General features: G+C 44.9%; 1 protein-coding gene and 1 pseudogene across 3 annotated transcripts in view; both read right to left on the reverse strand.

Annotated features, from left to right (window-relative positions):
- Nucleotides 1-23,902, reverse strand: part of Gbf1 (golgi brefeldin A resistant guanine nucleotide exchange factor 1) — a 170,638-nt gene that overhangs the window by 4,525 nt on the left and 142,211 nt on the right. Inside the window, exons 13-33 of one of the 3 annotated variants that reach the window (XM_045142358.1) lie at nt 23,569-23,667; nt 22,509-22,703; nt 22,088-22,277; nt 17,218-17,346; nt 16,807-16,895; nt 14,903-15,105; nt 12,912-13,035; nt 12,265-12,390; nt 11,913-11,995; nt 10,225-10,461; nt 9,845-9,938; nt 9,342-9,518; nt 7,198-7,262; nt 6,987-7,110; nt 6,739-6,810; nt 6,499-6,593; nt 6,110-6,263; nt 3,723-3,948; nt 3,061-3,221; nt 2,703-2,949; nt 2,395-2,600 (exon numbers count right to left, since the gene is read on the reverse strand). In XM_045142358.1, the coding sequence (XP_044998293.1) occupies nt 2,395-2,600; nt 2,703-2,949; nt 3,061-3,221; nt 3,723-3,948; nt 6,110-6,263; nt 6,499-6,593; nt 6,739-6,810; nt 6,987-7,110; nt 7,198-7,262; nt 9,342-9,518; nt 9,845-9,938; nt 10,225-10,461; nt 11,913-11,995; nt 12,265-12,390; nt 12,912-13,035; nt 14,903-15,105; nt 16,807-16,895; nt 17,218-17,346; nt 22,088-22,277; nt 22,509-22,703; nt 23,569-23,667 (3,096 nt within the window). Of the gene's footprint in view, nt 1-2,394; nt 2,601-2,702; nt 2,950-3,060; nt 3,222-3,722; nt 3,949-6,109; nt 6,264-6,498; nt 6,594-6,738; nt 6,811-6,986; nt 7,111-7,197; nt 7,263-9,341; nt 9,519-9,844; nt 9,939-10,224; nt 10,462-11,912; nt 11,996-12,264; nt 12,391-12,911; nt 13,036-14,902; nt 15,106-16,806; nt 16,896-17,205; nt 17,347-22,087; nt 22,278-22,508; nt 22,704-23,568; nt 23,668-23,902 lie in introns of all 3 variants that reach the window. The other 2 variants (XM_045142357.1, XM_045142356.1) reach the window with 2 other exon arrangements.
- On the reverse strand, nt 18,476-19,926 carry LOC101606580 (annotated as a pseudogene).

Below are 23,902 nucleotides of genomic sequence, written 5' to 3' on the forward strand. Positions count from 1 at the left end.
TTTCTTTCCTTCTTTTTTTTCCTTTTTTCTAGGTAGGATCTCACTCTATCTTAGGCTGACCTGGAATTCATGATGTAGTCTCAGGGTGGCCTCCAATTCACAGCGATCCTCCTACCTTTGCCTCCCAAATGCTGGGATTAAAGGCATACGCCACCAAGCCCAAATTCTGTTAATTTCATTTTAAAAAGCAAAGCAAACATCTGGCTCTGAGCTTTCATGGGCAATAGTGTCTAGTGAGATTTTTTAAAAAAATTTTTATTAGCATTTTCCATGATTATAAAAAAAATCCCATGGTAATTCCCTCCCCCCCCTACACTTTCCCCTTTGAAATTCCATTCTCTACATATTACCTCCCCATCACAATCATTGTACTTACATATATACAATATCAACCTATTAAGTACCCTCCTCCCTTCCTTTCTCTTCCCTTTATGTCTCCTTTTTAACTTATTGGCCTCTGCTACTAAGTATTTTCATTTTCATGCAGAAGCCCAATCATCTGTAGCTAGTATCCACATATGAGAGAGAACATGTGGCGCTTGGCTTTCTGGGCCTGGGTTACCTCACTTAGTATAATCCTTTCCAGGTCCATCTCTGGTGAGATTTAACACTAATTTTTTTTTTTTTAATTTTCAAACTAGGGTTTCACTCTAGCTCAGGCTGGCCTGGAATTCACTATGTAGTCTCAGGGTGGCCTCGAGCTCACGGTGATCCTCCTACCTCTGCCTCCCAAGTGCTGGGATTAAAGGTGTGTGCCACCACGCCCATCTTAACACTAATTTTTGTTTTTTTCGAGGTAGTGTCTTGCTCTAGCCCAGGCTGACCTGGAATTCACTATGGAGTCTCAGGGTGGCTTCGAACTCGTGGCAATCCTCCTACCTCTGCCTCCTGAGTGCTGGGATTAAAGGCTTGTGCCACCACACCTGGCTGACACTAACTTTTTTTCATTATTTTTCTAAGGCTAGTCTACTGAATGCAATTATTCCTCCATTTTATATACTCAGCTCATAATTTCATATGCCTTGAGTAAAAACAGAATAGCTGGGTGTGTTGGCACATACCTTTAATCCCAGCACTCAGTAGGCAGAGGTAAAAGGATCACTGAGTTCAAGGCCACCCTGAGAGTACACAGTGAATACCAGGTTAGCCTGGCACTAGAGTGAGACCTTACCTTGAAAAACCAAAAACCAGAAAATAAAAAAAATAAAAACAAAGAAACAAACAAACAAACAAAAAAACCCAAAAATAAAAACCTGCAAACAAAAAACAGAATAACTCTAGAAGGATAGAAATACTAGGTAAACAGTTGCCTCTGCTACTATGTAGTGAGGCAAACAGCATCTAGATACAGGAATGGAATGGAATGGAAACTCACTTTTTTTTTTTTTTTGGTTTTGTTCTTCGAGGTAGGGTCTTGCTCTAGCCCAGGCTGACCATCCACTATGTAGTCTCAGGGTAGCCTTGAACTCATGGCTATCCTCCTCCCTCTGCCTCCCAGGTGCTGGGATTAAAGGTGTATGCCACCAGGCCCAGCTGGAAACTCACTTTTATTAGTTTATACTTTTGTACCTTCTGAACTTTGTAACTTTGAAATATTGCCATACACACACACACACACACACACACACACACACACACACACACACATTTTTTATTTTGAGGTAGGGTCTCACTCTAGTCCAGGCTGACCTGGAATTCACTATGTAGTCTCAGAGTGGCCTTGAACTCACGGTGATCCTCCTACCTCTGCCTCCCCAATGATGGGATTAAAGGTGTGCACCATCACGCCCTATGCCTATTATATTTAAAAAAATATTTTTGCAAGCTGGGCATGGTGGTGCGTGCCTTTAATCCCAGCACTTGGGAGGCAGAGGTAGGAGGACTGCTGTGAGTTCAAAGCCACCCTAAGTCTACATAGTGAATTCCAGGTCAGCCTGAGCTACAGTTAAACCCTACCTCAAAAAAACAAAAAAATTTTTTTTTTTTTTGGCAATACTAGAGATTGACCCCAGGGCATCATGCTATATCAGCAGCCCTAAAGGAGTCTATAGGAGGACCGCTGTGAGTTAGGCCAGCTGGACTACAGTGAGATCTTACCTTAAACTACCTCCTCACCCCCAAGAATACTAAGTATTGAACCCTGGGCCTTGTGCACGCTAGATAGTCAAGCACTTTTATCACTGAGCTAAATTTGTAGCTCAATAAATCTTAACTTTAAGATAAATTTCGAAAAGCAAAGACTTGGAGGTAGTCTTGGACAAGGGGAATACTATTGAGGTGGAGGTTGAGGGCCTGGGCAGAACATACTGAAATCTGTTTTGGCTTTCTCTGGTTCCACCCAGCTCCCAGTCTCAGGTGCAGTGGAGGAGAGGAAGTAAAGGGTGCCATACTTACGTCCTGACTGACCTGTAAAGACACCGTATGGTAGCTGGCAGGCACGCCTTCATCTTCATCTTCATCACTATGTCCACCCCGAGTGGCATGTTGGCTGGAGGTTCGAGGCCGCCGAAGCATTGAGCTCTCCTTGGATTTTTTCTTGAAGCGGTTTCCTTTACTGTCATATTTGTGACTCTTGCTACGCTTATCCTGAGACTTGCACCCTGAGAAGAGTGGGACTCCGATCACACTTCCACAGACTTTGGGTTTTCTCCCCCTCCATCCACTTTCCCACTTCCCAACTGCCTCTTTAACAGGTGACCTACCACCATTCAGACTGGCCTCCACAAAGATGCGCAGAGTCTTCACACAGAGCTCGAAGTTGTCAGGGGTGATATGGGCAGCATCGCGAACAATGAAGGATAATGATTCCACACACTTAAGTAGGGACTTAGTGTCATGTGGTCCCAGGTCCAATCCCACTGTTAGGCTATATTGATTAACCAGAGGCAAAGTGCCTGGCCTACTGGGCCCTGCTGTTGGCTTGGAGTTATCAATGTCATCCTTCCCCACCTGTAAAATTCATAAGGTTCAAACTGGGGACCTAGGGTTAATCCCTACTCCCCAAATAGATGTCCTCCTGGAGGACCAACACCTCTTCCAGGCCCAGGATGGAAGACTCACCACTAACCAGCCACTGTTGACCATGTCAGCATCTGTGGCTGATCGGTGTATCTTCCCAGGCCTGCCATGGTCAGTGTAGACTTCTGAGTCCGAAGTATACCCTCGATCCAGGCTGACATCATTTTGATGGTAGGATGGGAGCTCACTGTCGGACTGGGCCCCTAAGCCAGGCAGGGAGAAGGGCAAAGTAAGAGTAGAGATGGGACACTGGTACAAGGGCTAATTTAAACTCTTTAAAAGAAAAGTGCTAAGCCCTGGCCTCCTCACATCTGGTCTAGATTACTTTTCAGCCCTGTCACCAAAGGGCTATGGTCTGGACAGCTTCTCTCTTTGAAATAGAGTAACAAGCTAATTTGGGCTTCTGATAGCATCTAGTAGCAGCTGTCAGGGAAAGGTGGTGGTTGTAAGGACACAATTAATGTAGAGAATGGTCCACAGAACAGTGTGAGCCTGACTTCATAGCCCTCTGCATTGCCTACTTGCCTTCATGCTACTTAGCCTGTTGGTACTGGCCAGTAGCCACAGGAAGATCTGAAACCAGATGGCAGAAACTAGGCATGTTTAGTCTGCTGAATGCAATAACCTGTGTTTTGTTTTCCTGTTGCAGCTCCTGGGTCATAACTGTTTATCTACCAGTGAGCATCTCCTTGGGAAGGGCATACCAGCATCAGGTGCATCAGCCCTAGCTGTGGCCTGCAGAGCAGCGGGAGGCTTCACGCCTGAGCCAATACATTCCAGCAATGTGAAGAGAGTAGCCCAGTCATCACCCGAGTGGATGTTGGCTGCGTTGGTCTTGAGAAGTTCATGGAGCCCATATGCAACCTGGTGACTGACTCTGGACAACACGTTGGGCTTCATCAGTAACAGGATGCGCAGAGAGAGCAGTACCTATGTTGGAATGGGGAGTAGGAAGTGGGGACTGTGTACATAGTTTCCTGACTAATTTTTCCCATCAGCCTCTTGAACAAGCCTCAACTTGAACAAGCCTCAACTTGAACAAGTTGAGTTTGGCAAGGATCCAAGTGCTGCTTGTATTTTATGAACTACATTTGCCTGTTTTCATTTTTTAAAAAAGTATTTATTATTTGGTTTTTCAGGGTAGGGTCTCGCTCTAGCTCAGGCTGACCTGGAATTCACTATGTAGTCTCAGGGTGGCCTCGAATTCATGGCGATCCTCCTATCTCTGCCTCCCGAGTGCTGGGATTAAAGATGTGTGCCACCATGCTGGGCTAAAATATTTATTTATTTATGTATTTGAGAGAGAGAGAGAGCTGGACAGACAGAGAGAGGGAGGCAGACTGAGAGAATGAGTGTGCCAGGGACTCTAGCCATGGCAAATGAACTCCAGGTGCATGCATCACTTTGTGCATCTGGCTTTACTTGGTAAAATGAACCTGGGACCTTAGGCTTTGCCAACAAGTGCCCTAACAGCTAAGCTAAAGCTCCAGCCCTCTTTCATTCCTCCCCCATGCCAAGGTAGGGTCTTACTCTAGTCCAGGATGACCTTAAATTCACTATGTAGTCTCAGGCTGGCCTCTGTCTCCCAAGTGCTGCGATTAAAGGTGCACGTTACCACGTTACCACGCCTGGCTTGCTCTTCCCCCACCCCACCCCCAGGTAGGCTGTTGCTCTAGTCTAGACTGATTTGGAATTCACTCTATCTATCTTTCTTTCTTTCTTTTTTTTCTTTTTTTGAGATAAGGTCTCACTGTGGCCCAGGCTGACCTAGAATTCATTATGTAATCTCAGGGTTGGAATTCACTCTATAGTCTCAGGGTGGCTTCAAATTCAGTGATGCTCCTACCTTTGCCTCCCAAGGGCTGGGATAAAAGGTGTATGCCACCATGCATGGCTTTGGTATTGCATTTTATTTATTTATTTTATTGACAACTTCCATAATTGTAGATAATATCCCATGGTAATTCCCTCCCTCCCCCCACTTTCCCCTTTGAACCTCCACTCTCCATCATATCCCCTCCCCCTCTCAATCAGTCTCTGTTATTTTGGTGTCATGATCTTTTCCTCCCATTATGATGGTCCTTTTATTTATGAGTGAGAGAGAGAGAACTGGCACACCAGGGCCTCCATCCACTGCAACTGAACTCCAGACATGTGTGCCATCGCATGCACATGTGCGAATGTACATGGGTGCATTATCTTGTGTGTCTGGCTTATGTGGGATCTGGAGAGTTGAACATAGGTCCTTAGGCTTTGCAGTCAAGCACCTTAACTGCTAAGCCATCTCTCCAGTCCTGGTATTGCATTTTTATTTTCAGTTCATAGTTACTATGTGGAAATATAATTAATTTTTTCTGTGTTGAGTATTAATATTATATCCTGCAACCTTAATTATTAGCTGTTTCCTAGTCTCCCAAAGGTAGCATATCACTCTAGCCCAGGCTAACTTGGTTTTTGTTTTTTGAGGTAGGGTCTCACTCTAACCCAGGCTGACCTGGAATATGTATGGCCTTCAATATGGACGGCTTTGAGCTCTTGGCGATCCTCTTACCTCTGCCTCCCAACTGCTAGGTTAAAGGCGTGTGCTACCACACCAGGCTCTAGGCTGATTTGGAACTCAATGGAACTCACTCTGTGGTCCCTGACTGGTCTTGAACTCATGGTAATCCTCCTATCTCTGCCTCGTGAGTGCTTGGTTTGCTTTTGTACTTGAGCCAGAAAATCTTATGTTTAAAGTTCTAAACATAAGAACCAGAAATCACCACAGAGCAAGACCCTGTCTCACAAAAATAAAAACAAGAAAAGGAAAAAAGAAAAAGAACCAGGAAACCACATATAATATTGGGGCTGGGACTGCTACAAGACAGCAGCAATCTAACCCTACAAAGCAGACTTCAAGCAGCCTACAGAGGGTTCAGGGTACTAACTTTATGCCTAAGGCCATTCCAGACTCACCCTCAAAGCTACCTAGTAGACTACACCAGTGCCTTGAGGTCACTTGAGTCACTGAGCTCTTGTTATGGGACATTAAGTGTACTCTTGCCTTAGTCCCTTGCATATCTGCCCACCCTTCCAGATGAATTCTGCTTACCTGGCCACTGATCTCCTCTCTCCGGAGCAGCCTAATGGCCAGACGCAGCAGCCCTACTACTGCCCGTTCCACAAGGAAGCAGAAATCCTGTGCCTGGACACACAGGTGGTACAGATGGTCTCGAACTGTCTGCCATACACAGCCTACACGGTCTCTACAGAGATCACAAGGGATGAGGACAGTCTTAGTTGGAGAGACCAGCTGGTAATAAGTTTCCTAGGCCTTTCAAGGTTCATTGGTCTTATACCCTAAGCAAGCTTCTTCCCTCCTGCTTATAGTTTCATGTGTTTCTTGCCCCAAGAGGACACTCGGCAAGATTGCTTCCATCCTTTTGGCACCCGCCCACTATGAGGGTCTGCCTAAGGCTGCCCTCGTGTGTCACCTCTGACCTGTTCTCCAGTACAATCCTTAGCAGTGTCTCCAGACAGAAAGCAGCATCTTCCTCATCATATGTCTCTTCATCTGGTGTCACTGAGACCAGAGCCTGGAGGACAACAGCAACAGGAAAGTAGGCATGGAGGAGAAGTTAGCCACTGGTTCTGCTCCAACTGAAACCAAGGCACACACTACTACTGCCTCTTTTAGACCCAACCAACTTCCTATTTCTCATTTCTGTCTTCATCCTATACCTTCATGAGCTCCTGCAGAGACTCCAGCTGGAGGAATTTGCTTTCTGTGATCATCTTTTCTGGGTCACATTGCTAGAGAAGGCACAAGAGAGAAGGGATCTATAATAAGGGATGAAGGGAAAAAAAGGCAGAGAGCAGAATCATCCTGGCCATAATCCTTGGATAATCCTGTTCTTCAGCTCACAAGGTCATATCTTTCCAGTAGGGAGAAGTCTAGGACTTCTCACCAGGACGGGACAGGCAGTTACCTTGATACAGTCTAAGGCCACTTTCTTGGCCTCTTGGTTCTCAGTAGATGGGCCCCGTACACTAGACTGCTCAGGACCACTCAATGTCAGCCAGCTCACAAAGCTAAGTACTGTTGACTCTCCTCTGTAAGAAGAAGGTACATATCCTGGTGAGCCCCAAAATTCTGACTTTCTTCTCTCCGAAGGCCCTTAACCTCTGCTCAGCACTTACCGGTTTGATGGTGTTTCCTCCCGCTGTAGAGAAATCTTGCCGTTGGGATCTACAAAATCTTCTACCTAGAAAAGTAGGTCAAGAATAATTTATTTCTAGCTGGGTATGGTGGCACATCCCAGTAATTTCAGCATTTAAGAGGCTGAGGAGGATTCCAAGTTTGAGGCCAGCATGGGGAACAACTTAGTGAGACATCTCAAAAAGGGGGGGGGCACTGGAGAGATGGCTTAGTGGTTAAAGCATTAGCCTGCAAAGCCAAAGGACACACCACAGGTTCAATTCCCCAGGACCCACATAAGCTAGATGCACAAGGTGGCACATGTGTCTGGAGTTAGTTTGCAGTGGCTAGAGGCCCTGGCATATTCATTCTTTTTCTCTCAAATAAATAAAATTTTTAAAAAGGGCGATTTCTTTCTTTATGTCCTTTGTATTTTGTGCCCTCAAATAAAGTTCTCTGGATTTCTTCCTGAGTCCCCTGCCCTAAACTATTTAGTTCCTCCAAATGGTAACTGGTAATAGATTCCTGATTCTACCACCTTTCTTTTTCTTTTCTTTCTTCTTCTTTTTATTTTTTTTAGGTTGGCCTCTGACCTCCACACATGATGTGCACACCTGCACTTACACACATGAACGTGCATAGGCACACATCACACATAGAAGGGCTCCTGCCAGCACTACAGACCCAAACCAACAACACAATGACCTACATGCTGTTAGATCTACCACCTTTCTTTACAGCGCCTCCCCAATATTTACAGAATTATATTTGAGGTAGTATCAGCTAGTGCTGCTCAACTAATGCTATACACAGAACAAGACGCTCGAACTGGGCTGGAGAGATTGCTTAGCAGTTACAGGTGCTTGCTTGAAAAACTCAATGGTCCAGGTTCAATTCCCTAGTACCCATGTAAAAGACAGATGCATAAAGTGGGACATGTGTCAGGAGTTCATTTACAGCAGCAAGAAACCCTGATGTGTGTGTACTCTTTCTTGCAAATAAACTTAAAAAATGTTTAAAAATTGTTAAGGGCTGGGGAAATGGCTCAAAGGTTAAAGGTACTTGCTTTCAAAGCCTGCTATTCCAGGTTCAGTTCTGTAGTATTTCATGTAAAGCCAAGCACACAAAGTGATAAATGCATCTTGCGTTCATTTAGTGGCAAGAGGCCCTGGAGCACCACTGCACACATACACTCTCTCTCAAAATAAATAAATAAATAAAAAATTAAAGTTGTTTAAAAAGTCAGGCATAGCCTTTAATCCCAGTACTTTTGAGGCCAAGGTAGGAGGATTACTGTGAGTTTGAGGCCAACCTGAAGCTAAAGAATGAGTTTCAGGTCAGCTTGGGCTAGCATGAGAACCTACCTTGAAAAAAACAAAAGAGCTAAAAAAAAAAAAAAAAAAAAGATGGACCTCATCTTTTTTTTTTAATTTTAAATTTTTTTGTTTTTATTTTTATTTATTTATTTGAGAGTGACAGAGAGGAGGAGAGAGAGAGAGAGAGAGAGAGAGAGAGAGAGAGAGGGAGAGAATGGGCACGCCAGGGCCTCCAGCCACTGCAAATGAACTCCAGATGCGTGCTCCCTCCTGTGCATCTAGCTAATGTGGGTCCTGGGGAATTAAGCCTCAAACCAGGGTCCTTAGGCTTCAATGGCAAGCGGTTAACCACTAAATCATCTCTCCAGCCCCCCTTTCTAAAAATATTTTATTATTATTTATTTATTTTACAGAGAAAGAGGGGAAAGGGAGAGAATGAATGGGCACACCAGGGCCTGTTATCACTGCAAACGAACTCCAGACGTGTGCGCCCCCTTGTGCATCTGGCTAATGTGGGTCCTGGGGAATTGAACCTGAGTCCTTTGGCTCTGCAGGCAAACACCTTAACCACTAAGCCATCCCTCAAGTACCCCCCTCTTTTCTTTAAGTGAATCCTATTTTCAGACATGGATTACAGTGGAACTCACCTTTTTTTTTTCAAGGTAGAGTTTCACTCTAATCCAGGCTGACCTAGAATTCACTATGTAGTCTCAGGGTGGTCTTGAACTCATGGTGATCCTCCTACCTCTGTCTTCCAAGTGCTGGGATTAAAGGTGTGCGCCACCACACCTGGACCTCTTTTCTTTTTATTGTTGCCTGTGATAAATTACCTCTACCATAGCCTTGGGCAGTAGTTGGGCTCGGAAGAGCTGCAGCATAGCCTCCATGATATTCTTCCAGCCCTCTCGCAGGATGTCACCATGACGATGGGCCAAATGGAATACAGTCTTGGCTGCAATGTGGGCCTTAGGGTTGCTTCCAAATACACTGGGCAGATTTTCAATAGACTGGAAAAAGAGATTGAGAAGAGGCTTGGCTAATGTCTGGGAAAGATACTCTCTGCCCGCTATGCTTCTAAGAGGGTCTTCCTGTTGCCTTTACTCCAATGCCCCATTAAACTGGTAGAAAAGGCTAACATGGTTAAGGTCTTTTCTACTATTCTATCCCCTTCCCCATCCCATTACATGAAGTGGCATTATTCTCATTCCAGGATGTATAAGACAGAAATGGCCCAAGCTCTGGTGTGATCAAAGGGGTAGATGCAGACATGGGTAGATCCATGGCTGAGAGTCTCTCCTTTGCAACTCCAAGTACAGTTCCTGCTCCAACTCACCTCACTGCTGAGAGCTGTGAATTTGCACAGAGAGATGATGAGATTGTCAAACACATCACTGAGGCCATAGTGGGCGGAGATCATGGCACACTTCCTGTAATGTCAACCCCATCCCAGAAACAAAGTCACTGGAAGGCCAAGTAGTCCTTCTAAGTCCCTGAAGATGCCTCCATGGGCTCTTCCCCAATATGTCCCAGAAAGAAACCTTTCACTCCAGTCTGTTTAAGACTAGGTTTTCCCAAGCTTCAGTCTCCCTCCACAAACTCAGGAGAAACCCACAATCTACAGAAAGTAAGAGCAGGAGTCAAACAAGCAAGGAGGCAACATATTCACTTCAGAGAGGTGGAAGGAAATGAAGACCAAGGCCAAAGGTAGGCTACCTGAAGCCTGAGATGGCTTTCTGGATGATTGTCTCCTCAAGGCTTTTGTCGAAGACATAAGAGAGAGCAGCAATAGTAGGGCCCCAGGTCATAGTGAAGAGATCAAGATCATAGCTGCCAGGAGGCACACGGAGGAATATGCCCTCAGGGGCAGCACCTCGATGAAGAAGCACATTCCACACATAGTTCTCACGAACTAAACCTGTCTGTTCCTCAGGCATCACAATTTCTTCATTCCTGCCACAAGGGAAAAAGTAGGAGTGCTGTATTGCTATGAACTTTACTAGTTCTGAACTAGGACAAATGGTTTTACCTATACAGACATCTTCATCAATATGAGATCATCAAAACTGTAGCTATGTGGTCTGTTTCCCACCCACCAGTGGAGCCAAAGAAGAAGAAAGCAGTTATATTCTCACTCCTGTCTTCCCATTTATTTATTTGTATGTATGTGTTTAGGGCACACCAAGGTCTCTTGCCACTACAAATGAATGCCCATCTAGCTTTACATCTCCCCAGCTTTTCAAAGTCACGTGTTTAAGAGGAGTTTTCAGTTCTGAATTAAGAGCTCATATTCTTTCTGGCATAAGAGGATAAGCAATTCTACATTTGCTGTTTAACCATAACTAAACCAGACACGATGCTGCATGCCTGTCACACCTGTAACTCCAACATTTGGGAGGCTGAGGAAAGCCAGACCCTGCTACATAGTGGGTTAGAAGTCAACCAGGGATACATGAGACCTCTGGCTCAAAATAAAAACAAAAATAAAAACAGGGGTGGAGTGATGGCTCAGTAATTAAAGGCTTTTGCTTGCAAAGCCTAAGGGCCCAGGGTTTGAGTCCCCTGTACCCATATGAGGCCAGATGTACAAAATGGTACATGCATCTGGAGCTTGTTTGCAGTTGTAGGAAGTCTTGGCATGTACATACACACACTCTCTCTCTCAAATAAATAAACAAATAATTTTTAAAAAAATTTTTTCGAGGTAAGGTCTTACTATAGCCCCAAGCTGGCCTTGAACTCATGAAGATTCTCCTGCCTCTGCCTCCCAAGTGCTGGGATTAAAGGAGGTCATGGCTCCAAATAAATAAAAATACTAAAAAAGTGATAATAATAATAAAAAAACAAGGAAGCTGAACAAAGGTAGGGGGATATCTGTGAGTTCTAGGCCAGCATGAGACTAAAGAGTGAATTCCAGATCAGCCTGGGCTAAAATGAGGCCTAACACCCTACCTTGAAAAGACACAAAAAATCAAAACAACAACAACAAAAAAATGGTAACTCATTTAAGAGGAATAGTTTGGGCTGGGGATGTAGCTCATTGGTATAGCACACGTGTAGCCTACATGAGGCTCTGGGTTGAATCCCTAGCAATGCAACACAGACACACACACAGACACACACACAGACACACACACACACACACACACACACACACACACACACACACACGGAAAGAGAAAAGCCTGAGGGCCAGTTTGGGCCCTTTTCTGAAATACTAGGGGCCAGTTACTGCTTAGGCTTCTCTGATCAAGAAATAAGTTGACAGACAGTGGGCTTCCCACCCAAGTCCTAAATCCAGAACATGTGAATCACTGTAGTCTAATGTGACTTTACAAATAGGAAGAGGAAACAATGTGATTCTCCTTAACAGAGGTACTGCACTACTTCTCACATATACCTACTTGATGGCATGGTACATGTCTTCCAGGATGTCCTGCTCAAAGTCCTTGCCTCCATTCACACCTTTTAGGTTTTTGCGAAACTCCTAGAAACAGGCCGGTAAGTTTTCCCCTTGTGTCAATGCTGAGCCCCACCCAAAGACCTCCTTGAGTCTGTAGTAAATAGGACTTTGGGAAAGAGTTAAGTGAAAGAACCAAATTCCCCACCCCCTCTATCTTCTGGATTGGTCAGCCCCCTTGTTCCCTGGACAGAACCCTGCACCAGTCCACGATGCACACTGGAAATCCCATGTCCTCCCTGCTACATCTAATGCTGTGCTGGATCTTTTCTACCTTGGCTGGGACCCAAGCTTACCTCCAGGGTCATGGGTGCATTCTGTTTACGAACGTTGTGGTTGTGCTGATCAGTGTTAAGCATGATGACAGCATAGGCCAGGGCAAAGCAGGCATCACTATTGGCAAATGGGGAGCCATTACAATTCTGAAAAAGCAAAAATCCCCTGTGTCAATGCCTTTCTCTGGTAAATTAAACCTTCACTATCAACTACTACTGGTCAGTGCTGGTACAGAGGGGAAGTATCACCCAAAAAGTGACTAAGCTCTTGTCAACTCCTAAAAGAAGCTGCACAGGGCTAGAGAAATGGCTTAGCAGTTAAGGCCCTTGCCTATGAAGCCAAAGGGCCCAGGTTTGATTCCCTAGGACCCATGTAAGCCAGATGTACAAGGGGCATATGTGTCTGGAGTTCATGTGCAGTGGTTAGAGGCCCTGGCATGCCCATTCTCTCTGTCTCTCTTCTTTCTCTCTCGCTCTCTGCTTGCAAATAAATAAATGAAAATAAAAAATAAAAAATAAAAAAAGAAGCTGAACATTCCATGGATTGCTCAATGGGTTACTCTCAGCCTTCTTAGGAGAGAGCAGTTGGGTTCTTCTTTCGTTGGGAGCCACAGAAACCCTCAAGCTGACCTGGGATCCTGGGCTCATTCCCTGCCACTCAGACTCACCCTCCAGTGCTCTGTGAATGCCTCCAGCAACCTGTGGATGACTGGTGCTTCCCCAGGTAAACGGAAGGCTTCCAGATAGAGGCGAAGAGCTTCATCAAGCCGCAGACCCTGAAAGCTGAAGGTACTACAGAGAAAGAAAGCAGAATAACGTGGCCAGAGCTGTGGAAGATGCACAGACTGGGCTTTCTGTTTATTATTATTACTATTATTTTTTTTTTTTGAGGTAGGGTCTAGCCCAGGATGACCTATAATTCACTATGTAGTCAGGAGGGCCTTGAACTCTCAGTGATCATCCTACCTCTGCCTCACAAGTACTGGGATTAAAGGTGTGTGCCACCACACCCAGATAGATTGGGCTTTCTGTAAACCACAATTCAAATTTTCTTATTGGGACAGAGGAGGCTGAGGGGCTGTGGCAAAGGGATGGTATCATCCTAACAAAACCACTATCCTTAGCACATTACAAATATCACAAAACTATTGCCTAGAAACCTCCCACTCTAGATCTCTGCTCTAACCCCACTTGTAACACTCTCCATCAAAATGGAGCTCCATCTCACTGAAGTCCCTTTCAGGTCCAGCAGATATAAACCATGGGAAGAAGCAGAGCATGTGACCTAGTTGTCAGCAGGAACTGACAAGAGACTGTTCTGAGGGATACAGGGAGGAATGCCCTGTCCTCTCGTCATTTAAATTTTTTTTTTTAATTTAAAGTATATATTTTTTATTTATTTGAGAGACAAAAAGGGTGAGAGTGAGAGCTAGGGAGAGAATGGGTGCACTAGGGCCTCTAGCCACTGCAAATGAACTCCGGACACATGCGCCCCCTTGTGCAACTGGCTTATGTGGGTCCTGGAGAGTCAAACGAGGATTCTTTGGCTTTGCAGGCAAATGTCTTAACTGCTAAGCCATCTCTCCAGCCTACCCCCCCTTTTTTTTGGTTTTTCAATGTAGGGTCTTGGTCTAGCCCAAGCTGGTCTGGAATTCATTGTGGTCTCAGGCTGACCTTAAACTCACATTGATCCCCCTACCTCTGCCTCCTGAGTGCTGGGATTAAAGGTATGCACCACCATACCTGGCAATTAAACAAATTTTTTTTCCAGTTTTTTTTTTTTTTCCCGAGGTAGGGTTTCACTCTGGTCCAGGCTGACCTGGAATTAACTCTGTAGTCTCAGGGTGGCCTCGAACTCACAGCGATCCTCCTACCTCTGCCTCCCGAGTGCTGGGATTAAAGGTGTGCGCCACCACGCCCGGCTAATTTTTAAATATTTATTTATTTATTTGGGAGGGGGGACTAGAGAGATTAAGTGAGAGAGAATGGGCATGCTAGGGCCTCCATCTACTGCAAATGAACTCCAGATACATGTGTCACCTTGTGCATCTGGCTTATGTAGGATGTGGGTCATGGGAAATTGAACCTGGGTCCTTTGGCTTTACAGACAAGTACCTTAACCAGTAAGCCATCTCTCCCACTCTAGTCAGTTTTTCCTTCTTCCCTCCCTCCTTTTCTTCCTTCCTTATTTCCTCCACTGAATTTTTCCCTTCCTTCCCCCCACTCCTCCACTCTTTCTTTTTTCTTTTTTGAGGTAGGATCTCACTCTAGCCCAGGCTGCCCTGGAATTCACTATATAGTCTTACGTCTCAGGCTGGCCTTGAACTCATGGTGATCCTTTTACCTCTGCTTTCTGAATGCTGGGATTAAAGGCGTATGCCATCATGCCTGGCTTTCTCCACTCTTTTCCCCATCTCTTTTTCTTTCTTTTTTTCCCAAGAAAGGGTCTCATACTGACCTGGAACTTATTCTATAGTTCTAGGCTGGCCTCAAACTCATGGAGATCCTCCTACCTCAGCCTCCCAAAATGCTGGGATTAAAGGCATGTGCCACCAAGTCTCGCTTTTTTTTTTTTTTTTTAAGTGAAATTAGGGATCAAACCCAGAGGCTTGTACATGCCCAAATGAGCACACTACCATATTGCTTATATCTTTCTTACCTCACAAAACTCTCCAACAGGTCAATGTTTTTGCGGTCACTCACAAACTCTCCAATCATTTTCTTGTCTAGCCGAGGGTTTTCTCGAAGCCACTGGGCTACCTCTGTGTTATCCATTGGGATGGTGAGAAGGCCTTTCTCCTGCAGAAACTGGAGACCCTTCTTTGGTTTCTGGTTGAACTGTTCTGTCCCAGTGATCAGCAGCTGGAGAAGAAAGACTAGAGGTGTAAGAACTTGTCCTGCCATTAAGCCAGACAAGGCTAGTATGGATTCCATTACAGCTCATAGCTGAATATCTAATGTGCTCCTAGAACATGGTCCTTTTTTATTTATTTATTTATTTTTTAAAGAACATGGTTCTTATTGACTGGGTTATACTGGCCTTAGCTTTTCCTTATCTTCTTGTCCTATTATAAGTGTCTAGAGCTCCTTTCTACTCCTTTCCCAAGTGCTCAGGATGCACAGAATAGCCTCCTCTCCTCTAACTTGGGGTCAGGGAAAAAGAAGAATTAGATGAGCAAATTCTTCTCTCCAGTTTTATATCCAGAGCTAGCAGCTGTTGACAGCAAGCATCTTGTTTATAACTTGGTTTGGATTCCCCTTCCTTTGTTAGCTTTTAGGAGCCTGGGTTTGAAGGACAGGCAGACTCTTTCTACTCCCTGTGGTCCAGCCACAGGCCTGCAACGACAGGCATATATAAGCTAAAGTCACTGAGTATAAGAATAAGAGGAGGAAAGAGTTAACTAGAAATTCTTCTTCAATGGGCTGGGGAGATGGCTCAGTTGTTAAAGATGCTTGCTTGCAAAGCTTGCTGGCCTGGATTACATTTCCCAACACCCATTATAAAGCCAGACGCACAAAGTGGCACGTGCATCTAGAGTTCATATGCATTGGCAAGAGGCCCTAGCATGCCCATAAGCCTTTCTCTTTCTTTCAAATAATACTAATTTTAAAAAAGGGCTAGAGAGATTGCTCAGTGGTTAAGGTACTTGCCTGCAAAGCCTAACAACCTGAGTTTGATTCCCAGTGCCCACAAAAGGCAGATGCACAAAGTGGCATATGCATCTGGAATTCATCTGCAATGGCTAGGGCCCCTGGAGTACCCATTTTTTCTATGTCTGTCTTTCTTCTATCTCTGTGCTTGCAAATAAATAAAATACTGAAAAAAAATATGTATGTAAAGAAAATAAAAATGTAAATAAAATAAAAAATTTGTTTTAGTTTTTCTTTAGTTTTTAAAAGTAGGGTTTTACTTGGTCCAGGCTGACCTGGAATTCACTATGTAGTCTCAGGGTGGTCTTGAACTCACTGTGATCCTCCTATCTCTGCCTCCCAAGTGCTTGGATTAAAGGCGTGCATCATCACGCCTGGCAAAAGTACAGTTACTTTACTAAATTACTAGAATAAATGTTAGCTCCTTTTTATTACCAATATTCCTTTGGTGACCCACAGGACAACAGCTTCCAGAGCTCCTGTCACCACCACTAGAAATATCCAGCTTTTGGCTAGAGTAGCACTTGCCCAAGGGCAAACAAGAGCATGGCTGGAGTAAAGAAAGTAGGCTGGGAGAGATTGCTGAAGTCCTAGAAAACCTAAAGCCTAACTGGGCATGGTGGTGCATGCCTTTAATCCCAGCACTCGGGAGGCAGGGGTGGGAGGATCACTGAGAGTATGAGGCCACCCTGAGACTACATAGTTAATTCCAGGTCATCCTGGACCGGCGTGAGACCCTACTTTGGAACCCCCCCCCCAAAAAAAAACCCTCAAGCCTAGCCCTAGAAAGCTAAATGATGAGTTGCTCTATCTTAACCTCACTCTGGGACAGAAACTCTAAAGGACACCCCCACAAAGGTAGGAAGAGGCTGACCTCTGGGGAATATATGTATGTTAATATGTAATATGTACCTTTTTTTTGTTTTTAATTTCAGTTAGTTCCCGTGGATCTGGCAGGAGACAGGAAAATCGAGGTGGCTTCCGGGTAGTTTTTTTGTCAGCTAAGGATAGGAGAAAGAGGGAAAGACCCATGAGACCTTCTGGGTGGTTCCTGATGCATTCACTCCTCAGTGAGAATGAGGAGCCTCAGAAATGTTCTTGTCCTCACTAGTCTCCTACCCGCTGCCTATCCTACCTTCTGGGGTTCTACATGTTTCTTTTCTTTCTGTAGGTTTGAATCAAGGTGAGCTGCCAGGGCTCACTTAAGTATGGGCTTATGCTGCTCTCTTCCTTCTGCTTCTTGTTAGCCCTTCTAGTGGAGGACCAATGATTTAGATTTAGGGTGAGGGCCAATGGACACCCACTACCCACCCCCAGAGTCACCAGCTTCCTCCAGATCATTGCATCCTGGCTTTCCATGCTCTGATGGTAGCCATCCTCCAACTGGCAGATGTAGGCCTGGGGCATCTGGAGCCATGCCTGTAGCTTTCTCATCGTTGGTTATTCTCTCAGCTGGTAAGAGAAAAAGACATAAGACGACTTATAGGAAGGCAGTCAAGTAGTGCTTGCAAGAGAGGTCAAGTCCCAAGCCAAGGAGACCAGCATGCTTCTATACAGGTCCAAAGTAAGTAGTCACTCTCCCAAGTCAGCCAAACATTAGACTGTATAATTTAGCACAGAGACATATATCAGTTACTTTCTCCAGTCTTCTGCTACCTCAGTCTCAAGAAAGATATAGAGAATATTACAATTAGGGTGGAGGCAGATATTAGGGGTAGGAAAAGTCAGAGCCTGGAGCTTTAAAGACATTAGTCCCATATCCTTTAGTCTCTGTCATCTTTTCTTTTCTGTTTTTTTGAAGTAGGATCTCACTCTAGCTCAGGCTGACCTGAAATTCACTATGTAGTCTCAGGGTACCCTTGAACTCATGGCAATCCTCCTACGTCTGCCTCTTCTGGGATTAAAAGTATGTACCACCACACCCAGCCCTTGTCCTCTTTTTCTTTTCCTTCTTCTTTTCTTCTTTTATTATCATCATAGTCTCTGCATCAAGATAGATAGCAACAATAGCAGGATTCTTCTTAAAGCTTAGTATTAAATATTAAATATCTTTCCCCATTTAAATTTTACATTATTCTGCTAAGAAAAACAATCAAAACTCAAGTTATCTGAAGTCTGGACATATTTCCATGATTAGCTGGGGTACATAAAAGTTGGTGGATTTACTCTTCCTGCTGTGTAAGCAGGTCTAGGCTCTAGAAAGATGGGACTAGGTTATAATTGTTTTTGAAAAGTGTGCTACAGAAATGATGGCTTGTTATAAGCCAGGTTACAAAGTAAGGAAAGGGGCAAGGAAGGGACATTTTCTTCAAGAAACACAAACAAATATAGTTTATGAAGAGTTGAAGGCCATAATTTTTTCCCCAAAATGATTGGAGGGGGAAAATTTCAATGTGAGTTCCAAAGTTGTGTGTCTGTGAAGGACCAGTAGTTGCCTTGTTGAGAAGGTGATGGCTGAGGAGGGGGATGGCTGCGCTGACCATTCACACCTTCCCCAGGCAGAGAATGAAAATGGAAAGTTCATTGCCCAGTGGCTGTGAAAGTGAGCTGAAGATTGATTGGTACTGAATTTTCTAAGAGGTTTCTTCTAGAAACAAACAACCCAGACTCTTCCTCTTGCTTCAGCAAAGAAGTTATTTTTTAAAAGCACTTGGGAAGTTCCTTCTCCACCCCTCAGGTGGAAAGCTCAGAGCAGGGAGTCATCAGTACAGCCACCTTCTAGGCCATAACGGAATTCCTGAAGGTTGGAGATGCCATAGAAGTGAATAAAAGCTGCTGCCACCACCAGGACGTGGAAAATTTGATGAGACTGGAACCATATGTCAAATTTTCCAGGAAAGAACCGTTCAGGAATGCAAGCAGCATATAGGCCAGCTCCAGTGATGTACATCACAGCCATGAGGAGGAACCAGCCCATCTGTCCCACGGTGGTGGCCTTGACAAAGCCCTTTGCAATGGTGAAGTGCATGGTAGGCACAACACCACTCAAGCCAAGTCCCAGGAACACTCCTGCTCTTGTCTGACGGTGCTTAGGAGTGGCAAACCAGTCCCACTGTGCCACAGTGATGGCAGAAATGCCCAAGACACAGATGATGGTGAGGTAGATGAGCCGAGGCTGTGGGGAGCAGTAGAAGGAATAATAGAGCCAGGGGACAAAGCTCCCCATGATGAGTAGAGCAATCCCTGAATAGTCCAATTTGGAAAAAGTCCGGGAAACCTTCTCTGAATGACAGTAGACAGTGTGGAAGAGCCAAGAGAAGCTGAGGCAGAGCACTGTACCCAAAAAGAACATTCCAAAAACCACTTTCTCCTGCAGCAGAGCCATGAAGTACATATTTGGGCGGAGCATGGTCAAGATTCCCAAACACAGAAACAGCACAAAACCAAGTAAATGGGTCCAGATATTGCCAGTTTCTGTGTAAATGCGAAAGATGCTCTTGAAGCAAGCCCCCAAAGAGGGCCTAGGTGGTCTGTGGCCATGTAGAGGGTAGTCATTGTATTTCAGCCAGTCAGGAAGCATATCATATGGGATGACCCTCCAAAGTCCCTCCCAGACCTTATACACAAACTCCTCCATCTTCTCCATAGCATGGTGGGCCTGCAGGGGAAGTGTCAATACGCACACCTCCTCCTCTTCTTCCTAGGCACTGGGCAGGTTTGCTCTTCTTCAGCTTTGGTGGTGGTGCTGGCAGTTCCCCACTTGCCCTTCTCCTCCAGCAGGAGTCCCAGTTCAGCCAGCTCCAGTGTGTCGGTTTCCCTGTTGCTGGCAGGAGCCCCGCTGCCCTGTGCCACCGCAGATGCTTTGTGGGAAGACATCTTACTAATATCTCAATACCCTGTAGCTTCAGCTTGGGGAAAGGGTGGGGGTCTCCCAGGTCCAGGGGGCAGAGATCTTCCTGTGGTGGTAAACAAGCACTGTAAGGCACCTCTTAGGCCCAGGTTTCAAATGCTCCCACATTCCTCTTGAAAATCAGCTCCAAAAGGCCAAAGCCACACAGTCAGGCATCTAGCAGCAACCCCACTCCTGGTACCACTTTACTGTTGCAGTCCGGTTCACATTGCTGGTAGAGATCACCCAACAAACAGCAGCTTAGCTGGGCGGGGTGCCTGTGCAGGGAGACACCATGGACCCGGGCGCTACATCCCACAACGCTGGAGGTGGCTGCGCCCGAGCAGTACCTGATCCTCAGCGGCCTCCCCGCGCACGGAGTCACCTCCGCAGCCATGTCACCTTCTCCACCACTTGGCCTTGACCCCTCCAATCACCTGTCCTCTTTTCTTGACATAAGAAATATAATTCTGGGCTGGAGAGATGGCATAGCGGTTAAGCGCTTGCCTGTGAAGCCTAAGGACCCCGGTTCAAGGCTCGGTTCCCCAGGTCCCACATTAGCCAGATGCACAAGGGAGTGCACGCGTCTGGAGTTCGTTTGCAGAGGCTGGAAGCCCTGGCGCGCCCATTCTCTCTCTCCCTCTATCTGTCTTTCTCTCTGTGTCTGTTGCTCTCAAATAAATAAATAAAAAATTTAAAAAAAAGAAATATAATTCTGGGCTGGAGAGATGGCTTAGTGGCCTGTAAAGCCAAAAGACCCAGGTTCAATTCCCCAGGACCCATGTAAGCCAGATGCACAAGGGAACGCGTGCATCTGGAGTTTGTCTGTAGCAGCTTGAGGCCTTGGCATGTTCATTTTCTCTCTATCTGCCTCCTTCTCTCTCTCAAATAAATGAATTAACTAAACATTAGAAATTAATTATGTATTCTCAGGGTGGCCTCGAACTCACAGTGATCCTCCTACCTCTGCCTCCTGAGTGCTGGGATTAAAGGTGTGCACCACCACGCCCAGCCTTAGAAATATAATTCTACAAAAACACCAAAATAGGGAGGAAGAAACAGAAAGAAGTCTGTGAGTCTTACTAGCTTGCCTGTCTGGCCTGTGAGTCAAACCATTTAAACTGGAAATGGACCTGGGAGCCACCTAGGGGAAGTGAGGCAAGGACAAAAAAAAAAAAAAAGGACTCAGGGTAGTTGTGCTGCACAGATGGCTTAGTGGTTAGGTGCTTGTCTGCATATCCTAAGGACCAAGGTTCAATTCCCTAGTACCCATGTAAGCCAGAAGCACAAGGTGGAGCATGGATCTGTAGTTTGTTTGCAACAGCTGGAGGCATTCTCTTTGTCTCAGTCTCTCTCTCTCTGCCTCTTTCTCAAAAAAATAAATAACCGGATGTGATGCCCACACAAGTGCAATAGTGGTACACAGCCATGGTGAGGAATCAATTGCTCTTGATTTGGCTAACTGATCCACTCAGTGGTACTAGACCCTTAGCTGGAGCTGGGAAACAAGTCAGAACCATACTCAAACACAAGCCCACTCTACAATATCAAGCTACCATCAATCACAGGGTATAAGAGGGCCTACACCTATCAAACTGTCTATCAAAACAGTAAGTGTTATCTCAATTTTCCGGGTGCTAACTTACTCTCCGTTGGAGAATCTGCTTCTCTTTTCCAGATAGATGCAGATCCTAAGAGAGCTGCCCCAACATACTTCAAAAGGGGCCCAACTGAAACTAAGGACAACTGGTGAAATAAGCAAGGGTGATATTTTCCTGTGAACCGGATACCAACACAAAGGGGAAGGAGATCAACGCAGAGAAAAATCAACTCCTACCAAATCAGAGAGCCAAAGCCTCAGAGGCCCCCAACACCTCAGCACTGAAGCAAACCAAAAATGAACCCAACATGGCTCAGGGAAATCTTGCGGAAGAGGGGGCGGAAAGAATGTCAGAGTTACATGTTGGGTCATGATTTGCAGAGACATTTATCATACTAATAACTGGGGGCTAACTCCACAATGCACGACCCATTTTAATTAACAAGGAGGGTCTAATGGGAGGGGGTAGATCACAGATGAGCCTAAATAATGGTACCAAACTGCCTGTATTCACTGAAATGAAAACTAATAAATTAAATTAAAAAAAAACAAAAAACAGTAGATGACGACTCTCACAGAAAAAAAAATAAAAAAAATATTTTAAAAGAGGACTCAGCAAGTAGAGAAAGGATTATTACAGTATCCTGGGATCTTCAGAGAAAGAAATGTAGTTTGATTCTCAGTACAAAAAAAGGAAAGGTGATACGGACATTAGAGGAGGGAAAAGGAAGGAAAGAAAAAGGTTTTTAATTTTTTATTTTTACCATTGTTAGCTTCTTGGGTACCATCTACTGCCTCATAGTTGGGTCTGGCTGTCTCTTTCTTCTCTTGCTGGGTGTGGTTATTGAGGATTTTGGCCTGACAATGAACTTCAGTGCTGTCGATCACTGTCAACAGGGCATCAAGAGACAGTAGATGTGTTGTATAGAGCTGACCAGACACAGGGAAAGCATTCTGGAAAGTAAGTAGATCCATTAGACTTGAAGTTAGGAGAATATACTTTACCTGATGATTTTTCCAAAAATCTCAATACTTATGTATGACATCTCCATTACCCTTACAAAACACCTTTCTTCTTCCTGTTTCCCATCTCTGAAGTTCCCCTCCCTGTATTATTATCACTACCATCAGGGAAATTTCCTTACTAGAGCCTTCTTTCTAGAGGCCAATACTAGTGCTCAGCACCTTGGACAGCAGTTTAGTGAGGTCCTCAAAGAGGTTGGAGCAGTAGTAGTCACAATCATAGTTGATGTAGAGCTCAGTAACAAAGCTGGGGATGCGCCAGAGTTGCACGATGGCCTCTAGTGCCATCTCCTTCATCTCATAAGGCATCTTAGGGTTTTCCACAGTGATGATTTCCATGAGCTTTTTGATGTACATCTAGCAATAATCCAATGATTGCCATTTGAGTGGGCAAGGATGCCAGATAGGAAGAGAAAATTGGACAAGAACATTAAGCAGGAAGCAGAAGCCTAGCCAAGAAGCACACATAAAAAGATACCTAAATAAATTCCATTTTCCTCCATGATATTAAATAGTCTGTTTCTCCTCCTTATACCCCAACCCCCCAAAAGTTGTCCTTTTGTGTGCTATGTAAACCTGCCCTACTCCTATTTAGAGTTCTTTTTTATAATTTAGTAGCAATGTTGGCTTGACTTATAAAAGGAACTGCTAAGAAGAGTGTTTCCCATTCATGGTGAAGTTACCTGCCAGTCCTCATATCTGGGTTCTCCCACTTTTTATTTATTTTCATTATATTTTGCTTCTTTGAAGCAGGGTCTCACTGTATCCCAGGCTTGCTTGTAACTCACTCTGTAGCCTAAGCTGGCCTCAAACTTACAAATATCCTCATACCTTAGCCTTCTAAGCCCTGGGATTAAGGTATGTCTGACTACATTTAGTTCTACTTGTTATTTTTTAGGACAGGGTCTCACTGTGGCTAAGGGTGTCCTGAAACTCACTACGGAGCCCAGGCTGACAATGAACACAGAAGGCCTCAGCCTCTTAAATACTGTGATTACAGACATTAGCCACCACACTCAGCTCTGGGTGCTTACAGTTTATAGTCAGCCAGTTTTTTCTTCACTTCTTCTAACTTTTCTATAATAAAGGCCAGATAAATAAAACAAAATATGGGGGCAAAAAGGATCATTTAGGAAGCCCTTGCGACATGAGTGAGCTGGCCCCACTAAAAATGCCATGTATCTCCTGTGGCTTTTTTCCCCTCCAAGGTCACAAAACTTACCTCCAGTTGGAACTTGAGGTGCTCCCGCATGCTCTCAAACAGTAAGAAGCACACTCGCAGGGAAGCAGCATACAGGTTCAGACGTTCTATGCTCAGGAGCTACAGACCAGAGAGCAGGAGGCTATAATGTCCCTGAAGCTGAGTTGGCTCAACCAACAGGAAAGCAGGAGCAGAAACTACTGAAATTGTTGTAGGCCTATGCTCTGAGAGAACTCCTTTTCCCCCTTTCTCTGTTTGTGTGAGGAAGAATCTCATGTTTGAAGCCAGTCTGGCTTCAAACTTGCTGCATAGTAAGGATGACCTTGAACTCTTGATCTTCCTGTCTCAACCTCTC

This window comes from Jaculus jaculus, chromosome 1 (assembly GCF_020740685.1).
Source record: "Jaculus jaculus isolate mJacJac1 chromosome 1, mJacJac1.mat.Y.cur, whole genome shotgun sequence".
NCBI lineage: Eukaryota > Metazoa > Chordata > Mammalia > Rodentia > Dipodidae > Jaculus > Jaculus jaculus.